The 16556-nt window shown below is 39.1% G+C and overlaps 1 protein-coding gene across 2 annotated transcripts in view; it reads right to left on the reverse strand.

Annotated features, from left to right (window-relative positions):
- Positions 1-16556, reverse strand: part of LOC126334900 (peroxisome assembly factor 2-like) — a 114440-nt gene that overhangs the window by 76624 nt on the left and 21260 nt on the right. For both annotated transcript variants that reach the window (XM_049997609.1, XM_049997610.1), the window contains exon 3: positions 13237-13445. In XM_049997609.1, coding sequence (XP_049853566.1) covers positions 13237-13445 — 209 coding nt within the window. The remainder of the gene's footprint in view (positions 1-13236; positions 13446-16556) is intronic.

Raw genomic sequence — 16556 nt, forward strand, 5'->3', positions numbered from 1 at the left:
ATATCCAGCTGAAATACACTGCCGAATAACTGGCACCACACAGGGAAGCTGTACCGTACACTGCATGCAGACAAGCTCCACACATCCCCCACACAGTGAGATGATCTATGGCCAATCTCCCACTACTGTATAACGATCTGATTGTTCCAGGAATGTAGAAGCTTCAGCAACTGGGACACGTCACCATCGCTTGTCATGGTAATGATGCATGATACCTATACTAACAAATCCAACCTTGCCTGAACTATCACAGCTAGTAAGCCACTACTGCTCTTACTACCCATCCCACTGTCGCACAGGTTTTTTTACGCACGGTACAAGCCATGGCACTTTTTTCCCTCTGCTCTTCAAATCGCTACCCTCACTCGCGTTTCATCCACTATCTATCACCTGATGGACCATGTTAATGCGTAGTCTTACCCAGACGCATGGACAACATCACAGTCCAGCATCCTGTGATCCACTTACTAGATAACTAACATGTTTACGGAGGTGACAGTAGAACTTTTGGTTTGGTCACCACATTGGTGTGGGCGTGGACGGGCCCCATCTCTTTTTTAAAGTCTCTCATACGACAGCAAATGAGGCTGTAACCAAAGAACTTGGGATGTATCTATATAAAATTACTGCTGTGCAACAATTGCATTGTATGGACCATGTGAACAAAATGGCATACTGTGAATGGTTTTACTGGTTTGCTAACAGACCTGGAGTCGGCATTTTAGATTGAACCCCTTACCATAGATAAGACTTGGTTTCACCTATCTGGCTACATTAATTCCAAAAACTTATGAATTTGGTCATGAGAAAATCAACATACCTTAAGAGAAATGCCATTTCACAGAGAAAAAACTGGAGTGTGGGTTGCCATAGCATGAGCGCGAATTAACAGGGCCAATCTTTTTTGATACTACCATCATTCCTGATGTCTATTGTTCCCAGGTAATTTATCCATTTATTGTCCTGCTGAATGAAAATGAAATCAATTGTTGATTTTCCCAACAAGACAATGCTACTGCTTGTATAGCACACCAGTTCCTATGACTTTTATATAAAATCTTTGAGACAGAGTAATTATGAAAGGTCTCTGGCCCCATGCACATGCCACCGGTCTGCACCTGACTATTCCTTTTGGCAAGCAGCTAAAACATTTGTGTTTCAAAATAACCCAAAGACAATAGATGAACTGAAGACAAAAAAATCTCTGAGCACTATGCGACTTAACTTCTGAGGTCATCAGTCGCCTAGAACTTAAAATGGCTCTGAGCACTATGGGACTTAACATCTATGGTCATCAGTCGCCTAGAACTTAGAACTAACTAAACCTAACTAACCTAAGGACATCACACACATCCATGCCCGAGGCAGGATTCGAACCTGCGACCGTAGTAGTAGCTCGGCTCCAGACTATAGCGCCTAGAACCACACGGCCACTCCGGCCGGCTGAACAGAAGACTGAGATAACTGATTATCTGCATTTGTTTACATGTGTACACTGGTAAAAGTGTTCACAAATAAATGTAAGTGTGTTGAGCTATGCCTTCAAGAATAAGTAAAACATTTCCAACACCCACTGTGATACTGGTGAGTATGGTTTATTTATTGTAATTAATTAATTTCATTGCTTCAATTATAATGTTGAATCCCATCTCATAAAATAACTGCAGCTACTAGCAAGGAATCCTGGCCCGTAACTTATACATCAACATGAATGTGCTGCCAACCTTAAGTGCCCCGCAAACTAAGACAGGCAGAGCTCACTACTGTGTAGAGACTTTGCAGCACCACTGTACTGTTTACTTTCTGACAACGAAATTAGTTCAGATACAACATAGTCACTAAAATCATTACCGCAATAGACCACTTTCAAGTCATGAATGGAATTACAGAATGGTGCGATGAATATGAGTTACAATTCACAGGATTTGAGGAAGTTATTAGCTCAGTTTCAACAAAATAAGTATCAGTACTTCATGAGGAAAAATGCAATGATTCAGACTGTGTTAGTACACAAGACTATGTAATGTTATGGCTCCCATCAGACTTTATAAGAAGGGTGGGAAATTCAGACTTCAAAAATGGGTCTGGCAAGGAAATTACATTTCAGCAAAACTATTCTGGCAGCCCTTGAGGTAGTCTTAATTTTTCTAAAATTGGAGAAAGAAGAAGGAATATCTGTTAGCAGAACATTGCTGAACCACCTGCTGTTTGCTGATGGCACTGTATTGTTAGTCTTTTATGCAGATGAACTTCAATTTTGAATGGAACAACTTAATAGAACAAATTTGAAAGTCATCTTCAACTTAATTAAAATAAAACTAAAATAATGAATAATCTACAAATTAACAATGAAGTCTTACAACTAGTTGATGTGGTTATAGATGTAGGACAATTGGAGACAATGATTGGATGGACAGTAAATAAATAAACAGAACATTTAAATTGGATTGGAGTGTTTTCACTAAACTATTAGAGTTTCCAAAACTAAGTTTCTAACATAGCTGGAATAAAAAGTTCACAAACGGCGTATATTATGTCTTGACCAACGGCAATGAAATTTTCACTGTCACTACCACTCAAAAACAGAGAGAGTACTGCAGAGATGAATGATATGAATTATTTGTAAACAGAGGAAATAAATGAGTCAAGCAACAAACATAATTATGACTGCAATTAAAATTCGAAAGACACAGGAAGGCCATGCCGCCACACAAATTAATGGTCAATGGAAAAACCATTATCATATATGCAACTTGCACGTTGTTTCCCCACCAGTATATGCCTAAAATATGACAGCAAACATACAGAAGAAGTTGATGATGTTAATTTTTGTGATTACAGCTTGATAATAAGTTCAACTGGGAGGAACTTACCACAGAACTGCTGAAGCACCTAACCAAATCTCTGTTTGCGATGTGAATGCTGTCAAACATACGTGGTGCATGTAGGAAGCCAGTATACTGTGATTAATTTCATTCCATAATGACATACACAATTATTTTTTTGGGGTAACTCACCAAAACAAGCTGAATTTTTCCACATCCAAAAATGTATAATAAGAATTATTTGTGGAATGAACTCCAGAACATCCTGCAGAGGCCTGTTTAGGCAACCATGGTTACTAATTACTGCTTCTCAATATATTTATTCCTTAATGAAATTTGTCATTAAAAATATTCCTTTTTCAAGCTAACAGCTCAGTTCATGACATCAATACTACAAATGAAATTAATCTTCACAAAAATTTAGAGTCACTTACTTTGGTCCTTAATGTGTGCATTATTCAGGAACACAAATTTTCAAGAACTTGCTACCAGTTATAAAAAGTTTAACCACTAATAAAGTTCAATTGAAGAGGAGCTTAAAGGATTTGTTGGGAGCCAACCTCTTCTTCTTCACAGACGAATTTGTAAGTAGAACCAACTGATGTGTATATGTTACTAATAATATCAAACAATACAAGTATTAGTAGAATGGCTTGTGAACTATTTCAGTGCAGTGATGTACTCACTGGAAATAAGTGTGGCAAAATGATCTTTTTATTTGACAATGTATGACTACATATAGCCTAAGAAATAACATACGTAACTCGGTGTATTGAACACTTACACCTTTTGTGATGAGTGTTTACTACCCTTTAAATGAAAATATGTTTTTTTTCTTTTTCTTTGTTAATATTTATGGTGTATTACTGCTGTTCTGACATGTTCTACAACATGGATGATGTCCTCACTATGGATATTTTGGAATGAAAAGTACTTCTCATGTAATCTTTGCTGCACTCCAAGAAACAAGAGGAGACTGACAAGATAGCCTAATGAAAGGCAGGTAGACGACATTAGAAAACATGAAAAACCAACAGGGATTCACATAGCTGAAAACTATAATGCCTGAAGAAGTCTAGAGAAGACATTTATGCAGCAGCAGATGTCAAATGGTTAATGATGATGATGTTGATGACCGTGATTTTTCACTTTCACTGCAGTTCTAATTCACATGTTCTTATGTCGCCTTGCTTCTCCGAACTACTGACTTTTTTTTTTTGTCTAAGGTGCTATACTCACCAGATGATCATAAACAAAATTTTAACTGCAGTCCAGCATTTTTCAACATTATCTTTAATCTTTATGCTTAGCCATTAGGCACACCGTTAAATAAAATTTATTCTTAAATCCATTTCCTGTTAAAGAACATTTACACATTGAAATATGTGTCTGCTGTTATTCCAAGAGTCTCAATGATATAAGGGGTGATCAAAAAGTTTCATTTAGAAGCTATACAGTCCAGAATTGGAATGCCAATCAGGCAAAGTTGCCATGAGCACTGAGGTAATCATCCTACAGATGCACCGGGTTGAAGATACCTGTTTGGTAAAACACAGTGTCCTGCGGTTTGAAGAAGTCTGTAAATGCCTACTGCACATCCTCATCTGACAGTAATCGGTGATCTTTCCAGGCCTTTTTTAAGGGACCGAGAGCATGATAATCACGTGGGCACAGATCAAGGTCATAAGAAAGGAGCTCGAGTGTCCCACTTGGGTTGGCATAGCTCCTGCTGGCCTTCCAGATAGCCAAGCATCTTGTGTCAAATTGTAACTAGCATGGAACTTGGTGCACCACTCAACAATAGTGGTTTCCGACAGACATGCTGCCCTATACACATTCTCCAATGGATGTTACCAGCATTTGTCCTTTGGCAGCCAAGGAAAGAATAAGAGCATGTTGGTCGTGTTTGGACACATTTGGTAATAAAATTGACATAGTTAACATTTCTGCATTTAAAGCACACACATCGTAAAGGCATACATTCCACACTAATCCCTTGCCTAGATGTTGGTGCTTATATACCCACATCATAGTTATGCTACATTGTATATACACTGCAGCAACACCCTCAAATGGAAACTTTTTGATCGCCCCTTTATATGTATTGGAAGTAAAAGCATTACCTTGGTCATCGTAATGTTATGATGTAAAATAAATGTATTTAAAAAAGTGTCATTATTATCCTACATTGTGGGAATCTTTATCAACTACCAAATGGAGCTGATAACTGACAAACAACCTAACAACAGTACGTCGATTTTTATGTCAAGTTGCAGTTCTTTAGTTCTATAAACACACTAATATGTCTAAATTTGTGACCTGTATTCTTAAATAACGTATTATTAATCTGAAAGTTTGTTATTTGTAACACAATTGGCTGTGTGACTATTTCAGATATGCAGCTAAAACAAATGTAACAGCAAAAGAAAATGTAACAGGCTACACTGGCTGGTTCTCAATTAAGGGAAATGTCAAAAGCATATGACTTCTAATATTATGAAACTTAGGAAAAGGTTATTTTCTAACCAGCTTTTGGATTTATGCTTGCTTTCATCCTTGTAATATTAAAATGCCAACACAATAGCTTTAGGAAGTTAAAATTAATTTTAGACTCACATGTTTTTCAAAGCATGAATGTGTTCATTTAAAAGGGGGTGTTGGGTATTAAGCAGCTAAGGAAGCAGTACAGTACCAACAACAAATCGAAATTGGTATTTCCGAAAATAAATGGCAGATATTTCTAATTTCATTAGAACTGCAAAGCGGCACAGTTGTAAAAGTTTTTGATTATGACAACTGATATTCTCTTTACTTGGAACATCAGTCTCCTTTTATTCTTGTAGGAATCTAGCAATTATATTTTGGCCACTAAGACTGTTAGATGGGGAAGGTTGGCAAATAAAATTTTTTTACCTCTTGTACAGATAAAGTACTGTAGGAAAATGCATAATGAAATTTTTATGTATTTGGGGCTACACAGGGTGCAAAATTTAGTACACAGAACACCACCTCTGGCAGCAAGAATAAATTTAACCCAGCTTGGCAACAAGCCGAACTGAGCTCAGATGATAGACACATGTACATCAGGGATTGTGCACGATATTGTTGAGTGTTGCACATTCATCTTCCACCTTTTCCTCGAATCTTTTACTGTAATAAACACAATGTAGCCAATGCTCTAATGCTTCATAATATACTAATAAATTTTGCCAGCTTTGGATCAAACTTTGAAGTTGCTTTCCTAGTGCAGCTCCTTAGTGGACAGTGTGCTGAAGTAAAGTTTCAGCAGGGATGAGGATGTTCATAGCAACAGGTGGAATGATCGGCTGTATCTGTCCTTGGTTGCAGAAATCCAGCAAATCCATCAGAGGAAAATAGTTCCAAATTCCCCATTATATTGTGCTGTTCTGTGGAGATTATTCTGCCCTTGCTTTCAAACCTCTCACAAATGCAGTTTTTTTTCCATACTGCTACCTCAGACCTTACCCTCTAGCCACAACATTATGAAAATAGAACTTCATCAGCAATCATGAAGATTTTAGTTCATCCACAATTTCTTTATGAGGGAAGAGCATTAAAGAAAATATTTTCTCATCAGCATAACTTCATTTTATGAACGGTGTTCTATTTATGTTGATCATCTGTTATAACTTTTGCAGAGTTTTGAGATGATTGAGTGTTTTGGTTTCAGATAGCTCTTACACTACTGCTCTCTTATTAGCTGATGGCAGAAGTATGGGTACCCAATATATTTCATTTAATTGAAATCACTGTATTTTACAGATTTTTTTCTTTCTTTTATTTTAGTGTCTGATTTTAAGTGTTTCTATGTGTGACAATCTGCATATGTTCTCAAAAAGGTGAATTTTGAAGTAAGTTAAAGAGTCATTCCCTTCTAAGCCTCTCATACAAAAATACGATATTAAACATTTTTGTACAAAACCGAGCTTCAAATACTACCAGCTGGCACTGTAGTACACCATTCCATTATGCTTCAATGATCCTAATGGCTACCGAGTGCTGGTGTAACAGTTTCTCCATAACAAAACTGCTAAGGCTTTCATGGCCACTTGTTCACAATTTTTCTGTTGGCTTCTGTCTCGGATTCTTTGGCCGATATTTGTTTGATGATTTTTCTGATGCTTTGCAAGAACAAGTGGCTGGCATTGCCAAAAATTCACCATCCATTGCTGGTGGTGGACTGGAGTCGAGCTAGCGGCTGCAGATTATATGTACCTGGTGCACCTACATCCAAGGGCTTTTCCGTGATCATTAACACTGTGGCTCTCCCCTTGCTACCTGCAATGGTCAGTCCTTGCAGAACAGGAATCCAGGGTCCATTCACTTTGAGGCTTTCTTTCTTTCTTTCTTGTTGAAGCTATTGTCATGTTTGTGCATTCCTGTAGATTCCCCAAACAAGCAGGTGTGATAGCTTTTCTCTACAACAAGGACACCTCTATCAGTGAATTTTACTGTGTGTTCAGTCTCACATAGTGGGTGCTCTACCATGGCCAATTTTTCTACCTGCCCCAACCTGCAGTGTCGTTCATCTTCTGTGATCCTGATGTTAACCGAGCATTCAGTTGTCCCAACATACTTTTCCACATGTACAGGGTATGTGGTATATTCCCTACAACACAAGTGGGTTCCTTTTCTCCTTTACCAGTCTGAGAGACTCTATCTGTCATTATTGGCAGAAAGGCCATACCCAGCATTTCCTTATCCATTGTGTCACTTTGCCGAGTTTTTGTTTCTGTGACACTTTTTATGCAACTCGTGGATTACCCAATGCTCCACAGAAAACTTTCTAGGTGTTGCATCTCATGCCTGAGGTACTGAGGCTCGCAGATTTATCTTGTTCATGTTACGAGTATATTAAATATGCCTCTTTAATGACTTGGGTGGTGATATGACAGTTTGTGCCAGTATTGGTCTGTATATGCCGGTTTTCAATGCCTGCAGTGTTCCCATTTTCACCATCCCTCATGACCACCACACTGAGAAAGTGCAGCTGTTGGTCCTTTTCTACTTCCACGCTAAATTTTATGTTGGCATGGAGACTTTTCAGGTATCTTATGAAGTCACCAACGTGTTCGTCATCACGGCTCCACACAACGAAGGTATCATCACTGTCTGTACCACACCTTAGGTTACCAAGGTGCTAAGTCCAGTGCCTGTGCTTTGAAATGTCCCATAGAGACGTTTGTAACAACAAGACTAAGCAGACTGCCCACAGTGATGCCTTCCAGTTGTTCATAGAAGTAGCTATTCCACATGAAACATTTCGTGATGAGATGTTTATGAAAAAGCTTGGTGATGTCTTGTGCAAAAATAGAAATGACATACTCCAGAGAATCACCAACTGCCACACTGGTAACTGAGGAAACAACATCAAAGCTGATGAGAATGTCATTTTGTCCAAATTTTAGTTTCTTCACCTTCACAATGAAATGTCCAGAGTCCTTTATGTATGTGTCAGTTTTTCCCAAGTGTGGCTGGAGCAAAGAGGCCAGGTGTTTTGACAGTTTATGTATACTTCACCAGTTACATAAGAAGTATCACAAAATCACACACTTGGCAAAGTGACACATCGGAAAATGAAATGTCAGATATGACCTTTCTGTCATACATTCCCAGAGTGATGAACAGAATTGGTTGTACACTGTACAAACAAAGAACAAAGACTGTTTCTAAACTGACGAAGAAGATCAAGGAATTTCTCAGATTGGCAAAAGAAAAAAGGAATCCACCTGCAGTGTCGGGAGAATACCTCGTACTGCATAAGAGGGTGGTTTGAAAAGTTCTCGGCATGGAATAGAAAAAAGAAAAAGTCTCCTTGTAGATTAATGAACTTGGTCCAACAATGTTCTAGTGTCTTGATCCCATCTCGAAAATGAGTTTCCTCCAGGCCAGCAAAATAGTTGTCAAGTCCGGCTATCAATTCTTTGTCTGAAGTGAATCTTTGAACACCAAGAAAAATTTTCAGTTTTGGGAAGAGATGGACATCTGACAGATCCATATCAGATGAATAAGGTGGGTATGGCACTAATTCATACTTTAGTTCATGTAATTTTGCCATGGCAATGGCATATGTGTGCACACACATGTCAAGAGTCATGGCAACCATCTTGCAGATAATTTTTTCATTTCTAATTCTTCAGTCAAAATGTGATACACCCTTTCAGATTACATATGGCAAGCATGATCAATTTCACGCACTTTTAATTGACGATCCTCCATGACCACTTTGTGCACTTTTGCAATGATTTCTGGAGTAGTGACACATCTTGGCTGATCACTGCGCATATCATTATCTAAGCCCTCCCGACCAAATTTAAATTCATCTATCCAGTTGGCAACGGTTGAATATGAAGGAGCCGAGTCGCCCAGAGTATTCTGGAAATCAGCATGAATGTCCTTTGCTTTCATACCTTTCTTTATGAAGTACTTAATCACTGCTCGCATCTCGATTTTTTCCATCTTCGCAAATCACTACGGGGGAACAACAGAGCCATGTCACCGCCATAGCTCTTTTCCGAAAGCACTGATGTGGCATGTGTTTACAGGCAACAGTCCAATGAATATCACGTGAACAACTCGTTGCACTAGTGCTGACCTCTCACCGTGATTCCGAGAACTTTTCAAAGTACACACGTACATGAGCAATAGTCTAGAAGGACTGGACGATCAATCAACACCAGAACCCACCGAACATAAGCAGCACTGCAACTTGTGGCAGGTGGAGACATCAGTCATGGCAGAGCACATGCTGTGAGAGATCTATTACATAGTAAAATTTGCCGATATGGAAGTTCTTGCTGTAGGGAAGAGCTATCATCCCACTTGATCGAGGATATATAGAAATACACCAACATGATAACAGCTTCAACACGAAAGAAGAAAGCCCTTAGGTGAATGATTATTGCAAGTAGCAAGAGGAGAACCACAGTGGCAAAAACCATGGAAAGGCCCTATGATGCTGGCACACCAGGTACACACAATTTGCAGCTGCGAGCTTGACTGCAGTCCATTATCAGCAGTGAAGGGTGAAACTACGTCAATAGCAGTCACTCGTACTGGCAAAATGTCGTAAAAATTGTCTTACAAATGTCAGACAGAGAGCCTGAAACAGAAGCCAAAAGGCTACTTGTCAGTGTCTGGGCAATCTATGACCAGCTATTTTCTGTGGGTGAGAGATCTGACGAACTTGTTGTTTACAGCAACAGCATAACTTCCTCTGTATTGGGGCAGATCAGGACAGTGTGGGAACATGCAGTCTAGCACTATCTTGTTAAAAGAGGTCACAGAGACTTTGAAGATAGGGCACAGTTACTGGTCTCAACGTGTCAGAAATCTAACGGCTTCTATCAAAGTTAACATCTATGCAAACCAGAGGAGATAGTGTTGTGTACTCAACCGTATCCCACATAATTGCATTGGGTGCATGACCTGTATGACAATGGCACAATGGCAGACACAATATGGCAATGTTCATTCCTTTTGAATCCTTCACACATGAATACATGAATTGTGATGCTGCACATAGGACTGGGATGCATCTGAGAAGAAAACATAGTGCCACTCCTGTATGCAGTGTTTTTATTAGGAACACCATTGTCAGTGTGTCTCTCTCTCTCTCTGCTGACACAGTCCAACACAAACCGTCATGGCACCTGCTCATTTTGGTGATACTGCAACAGCAGCAACCCAACTGGACAATAAGTCACACTTTTGTAATATGACATCAGGTGAGTGTTAATAGTATTGTTTTGTAATAAAGTTTTTACTAAAGGGAGCAATAATAACTAAACAATTAACTAAAATTGCCAATCTTTAGCTGCCTAAGGATGCTGGGAGGTACGAACTCATGCAGTACAGGACAGTTTATCTACAATTCTCTTGTAACCTACAGATGTTTAATAAAGAATGTCACTTTCCTTTAAGAACAAAAATAGCTAGCAAACAGCAGAAGATGTGACCTTTTTGCAGGAAGATGACGTATATCCACCCAACAATGTGAGGTTTTGTTTGCAATGCTTCCAGCCAAATTCTATGGGAATTCAGTACTTGTGTTATTTAACAGAGAAAATAAGCCATGACAACTGTAGCTGAAGAGAAAACCACACAGATGTCAAATGCCACAAAATTGTTTCACAACATGGAAGAAACTGATTCTGTAATTGTTGGTACATCTAAGCCACAAATGGCAAGAATCTTCAACACAGTCATCTTCTGAACAAAAAGTAATTACATTTACATAAATTTGTGCATTAGAAAGTACAGTGAAGTGAAAGAAAGTATTATATGTAAGAAAAGAGGTTGTCACAACAAGAACAGACAATGGTAGAAATAAATGCTTCTCATCCATGAAAGACTGTGTTTATATTCTACTGCTTTCAGTAAAGTAAGATGCAATTATACATAGATCCAAAAGTATCTCTTCCACAATAAGTTGTAGCTTATGTCACTGAATCTGTGAGATTTGGTTCTTTTCATATTTATTTCACTATCATTCCTCTCTTGATAATTTATTGATACTTGGAATGCAAAAATTCAATAACTATTTCTGTTTAAGTAGGAATATAATTAAAAACAAACATTAATATTACAGTTGGCTTTCTCACAGCTAGGTGCACTAGTGTTGTTCCAACCGTCAGACCATAACAACTTTCACAGCAGCAGGTGTCGCAACTGTACGTGTTAGACTGTGTTGCTGCCATGTGAAGGGAAGCAGCAACGATGGTTGCTGTGCTAACAATCTATGATGCTCCAGACACCATCAGACTTTCCATGTGAACTCTAGTCTCACTGTAAACAAGCCGATTTTTCGACACAAAATGTACAATGTAGCTGTATGATTCTGCTTGTCCAAGTGAACAGTATATCTTTCCTCTCGAGTGCTAGTCTTGTAGGGCTATTGAGACCCCGTGTGATGTTAAGTATGACTCTTCTGATCCTATTGATTGCATTTTCGTATGACAGTCCACTGATCCTGGCCAATGCTAGCAACAATATCATGGAAGAATAAACCAGTCTCAACAGGACATGGTTCTGCTGCTGCTGCTGCTGAATTCAACACATGCAGGTAGGCATTTCATCTAGTTACACAAAGTATAATATAATCTCCTCACAAACAAACCACATTTATATGGAAAATGCACTGCATAACCTTTCCTTGTATTGGCTTGTTGGTTGGTTGGTTTAGAGGAGAGGTCCAAACAGCGAGGTCATCGGTCCCATGGGATTAGGGAGGGATGGGGAAGGAGGCTGGCCGTGCCCTTTCAAAGGAACCATTCCTGTATTTGCCTGAAGCGATTTAGGAAAATCACAGAAAATGTAAATCAGGATGGCCAGACGCAGGTTTGAAGCGTCGTCCTCCCGAATGAAAGTCCAGTGTGCTAACCACTGCTCTACCTTGCTCGCTCTTTCCTTGTGCAGACAACATAGGTGGCATTACTCTTATCTGTGTGCTTGCACTGATATGCTAATCATCTGGATACCTTGTAGTGCACTTTGTGCTGATTTGGCATTACCTTCGTGCTCTTGCAATTTTAATGGCCACCACTGTATATCTACTCACCTTCTCTCCATGAGATATTTCTGTTTTAAAATATAATATCAATGTTTGATGTATAATTCACACATATTAAACAAACACAGAGCAGGAATGTAGTTACACCTGCTGTACATTTAATATATGACACAGTTTCCTCGGTGGCTCAGATGGATAGAGAGAGTGGGTGGGTTGTTTGGGGATTGAGACCAGACAGCGAGGTCATCGGTCTCATCGGATCAGGGAAGGATGGGGAAGGAAGTCGGCCGTGCCTTTCAAAGGAACCATCCCGGCATTTGCCTGGAGCGATTTAGGGAAATCACAGAAAACCTAAATCAGGATGGTCGGACGCGGGATTGAACCACCGTCCTCCCGAATGCGAGTCCAGTGTCTAACCACTGCGCCACCTTGCCCGGTAATATATGACACAATGGAAGTGTACTCTGTCATACACTATACAATAATCTGCAGACTCTACATGTAGCTCGAGATGTACAAATTGATAGCACTGTTTCAGCTAAGCAAGCAATTGTAGTACTTTCCAGAGTTTGTGATGTAATGAAGCAGGGTGTATTTCGCACTTGAATGTGTACATTAAAATGACCGAACAACTCTACACATTCTAAATGACAATTCTTGTATCACTATTACTGTGTATGGCTCTTTTAGAGAGAACCAGAGTTTCAATATTGTGGTTTTATATGGCACATTAATGCATGTGTATGAGAGATGATTATCAATGCTTGAAAATCCAAAATGACACATTGAAACATTAAAGATTACATAGTGCTGACATCTTATTGACTCTGAGGTAGAGACAAGATAAGAAACTATTTGTGAGTCTTAAAAATTCATTACCTGACTGCATGTGAGATGAGAGCTTCCAAATCGGCAAGAACAAATCCAGAAGTTTGGCTTGCATAGTATGGTAATGATACATCAGTCTCCAGGTGTAGACTCCTTGACCTCACAAGCCACTCTAGCATTGACAGCCTCTCTGTTTCACTTGGACTTGATACATGCATGGTGTCAAGAAATGCTCTTGCCAAGTCTGCAGTGATGTTAGTCTGGGCAGCAGAATGGAGACAACAAATATTATACAATAAATGTTCTGAGGAATAATGTAATGTATTGAGCAACTTTTGCTCCCAGACAACAGGATGTAGAAAAATTATTTCTTTAACACTCTGTGACACAGCTCTGTAAATGGGAAATAAACTATAAAAAAGAAGGTATTCAAAATTAAATTATGCATAACAACCATCTAATTTAAAGGCAGTAATATTTATGAATTACTCAGTTAGTTGATAAATAAATCCATAAATATCATAAAATGTATATGTGTTCAACATCTGCTCCTAAAGTACTCTATCGATTTCAACCAAACTTGGAGCACATATCAGTTACCGTCTGTTAAGAACTGCTGTGGGGGCAAGAAAAAGAGCACTTAGTGACTTGCAAAACTCTTTACACATAATTTCAAACCTTTACAAAACATTTTCTCACTGACAACTGACAACAAAATGATGAAAGGAAAAAAGTTTATCATTTATTACATTATAGGATTTCCAGATACTCTGCTTCATCTGGATTTATCCATTTTTTCACCTAATTTTGGTACTCTGTTTTTTTCCCTCTCTCTCTCTCTCTCTCTCTTCCCAGAGTCTCTGTCATCACTGATCCTCTTGAACTGCAAGTGGCATGTCAATAGTAGATTTAGGCATCCTGTACACGGTGGATGAGGGCCAGGGAGGACTCAGGGTGTAGTACTGATCCCCCCTGACCAACAAGTTCAAGGTGCTGCCCTTTAGAGAGCCAGTGGGACTCACTTCACCTGTTTAGGGGAAACCTGTTCTGTCCAGAGTCAAGAGGATGCAAATGCAAAACAGTAGGGGTATATTAATTGTTGGCAGTTCAAATGAATGGTGAATGATAGAACCCCTTAGGGAAATGGCAGCAAGGGCCAGAAAGGACACAGATGCACTCAGTGTGTATGCCTGAGGGCCTCATTTAACATGCTCAAAAGGCTACCCCAGCAGCCGTTGAGAGAACAGTGTGCAACCAATTGCAGACTGTGGCGCACGTTGGAATAAATGATGCCTGTCACCTGTGCTCCAAGATCATACTTGGCTCATTCCAGACACTGGCAGAGAAGGTTGGGAACACCAGCCTTGTACATGGATTTTCAATTAAGCTCACAATTTGCAGCATTGTTCCCAGAACTGATCATGATCCTCTGGTTCTGAGTGAGTGCAAGGAATGAACCAGAGACTTTGCACGTTCTGTGACAAAATAGGCTACAGCCTCCTGGACTTGCACCGTAGGGTTGAGAAATATAGAGTCTCCCTACATGGGCAGGTGTGAACTATACTTCAGAGGCTGCTATTCACCCTAGGGTTCTTTAGATTAGATGACTCTCCATTCAATCCACATAACAACAGCTGTAGGAAACCCAGAAGTACCAGAGTACGATCGAAAGAAATACCTTCCACAGGCGAGAGTACTAAAACCCTAACAGTCAACTACTGAAGCATTTACAACAAAGTGCCAGAGTTTGAAACACTCCTGAAAAGCAGCAAAACTCACATAATACCAGGTACAGAAAGCTGGTTGAAACCTGAAATTGATAGCAGGTGGATTGAAAGGATAGGCATATGGGAAATGGAGGTGGTGTATTTGCCACAATCAACAAGGAACTCCAACCAACTAAGATAGAAATTGATGTTGCACGTGATATTGTTTGGGCAAGACTCAGTATCAGGGGTGGGCATAAAATGATAATTGGATCCTCCTATCGCCCACCATACTCATTTCCTTATGTAACCGAAAACTTCAGAGAAACCTCAGTTCACTTGTACTCAATCTCCCCAATCATACTGTAATCATCGGTGGAGACTTTAATCATTCAACAATTAACTGCAAAAATTACAGTTTTGTTAGAGGAGGGTGTGATAAGACAGACTACGAAACATTACTAAATGTCTACTATGAAAACGACCCAGGACAGATAACTTGGAACCTCAATCATGATGAAAATATATTGGATTTAATGGCAGCAAATAGACCTGACCTAATATATGAGAAGCACCAGTTTGCTTTTGTTCTACAATAATACTTTTTATTGTGTTTTCAGACATTTACTGAAGATGGCCTTGTAAGCCGAAAACCACTGACATTTACTGAAGATGGCCTTGCAAGCCGAAAACCAGTTAACACAATAAAAGTATTATTGTAGAACAAAAGCAAACTGGTTTTTTTCACTTATTGTAATGTTGTTTTACCAAGAACCGATGGAAGATTCTGTTAACGTAGACCTGAACTCTTTGAGGATGTGCACATCAATACTGGTATAAGTGACCATGATAAGGTTGTGGCAACAATGATTACCAAAGTATGAAGGACAACTAAAACAAGCAGGAAGATATATAAGTTCAATAAACTAGATTAAAAAAATCAGTAGTGTCATACCTCAATGAGGAACTTGATTTGGCTGTGAAGAAAGAAATGTGTGAAGCCTTTAATGACTACCTTAGCAGAATATTGTCAAATGATCTTTCATGAAACACAAAGTAATTCTGGTCATATATAAAGGTTGTTAGTGGTAGCAAAGTTAGATTTCAGACCATAGCAAATGAGACAGAAACTGAAATTGAGGGTAGCACAGCAAAAGCTGAAATGGTTAACTCCATTTTCAAATGTTTCTTGACAAAGATAAACCTATGAGAATTGTCCCAATTTAATCCTTCTACCACTGAAGACATGAATGAAAGAAGTGTTAGTGTCAGAGGAGTTGAGAAACAGCTGAAATCATTAAAACTGAAAATTTCCAGGCCCGGTCGCACCAATCTACAAGAAGGGTAACAGAAGTAATCCACAGAACTACCGCCCAGTATCCTTATCATCAATTTGTTGTAGAACATATTCTGGGCTCAAACATAATGAGGTATCTTGGGCAGAATGACCTCCTCAATGCCAACCAGCATGGATTTCGAAAACATTGATGACATGAAACCCAACTCACACTTTTCTCACATGACATACTGAAAGCTTCGGATCAAAACAGTCAGGTAGATGCAGTATTTCTTGATTTCTGAAAATCATTTGACTCATTACCACATGTACACTTATTGTCAAATGTATGATCATATGGGGTACCAAGTGAAATTTGTGACTGGACT

Source organism: Schistocerca gregaria, chromosome 2 (genome assembly GCF_023897955.1).
Source record: "Schistocerca gregaria isolate iqSchGreg1 chromosome 2, iqSchGreg1.2, whole genome shotgun sequence".
NCBI classification, from domain to species: domain Eukaryota; kingdom Metazoa; phylum Arthropoda; class Insecta; order Orthoptera; family Acrididae; genus Schistocerca; species Schistocerca gregaria.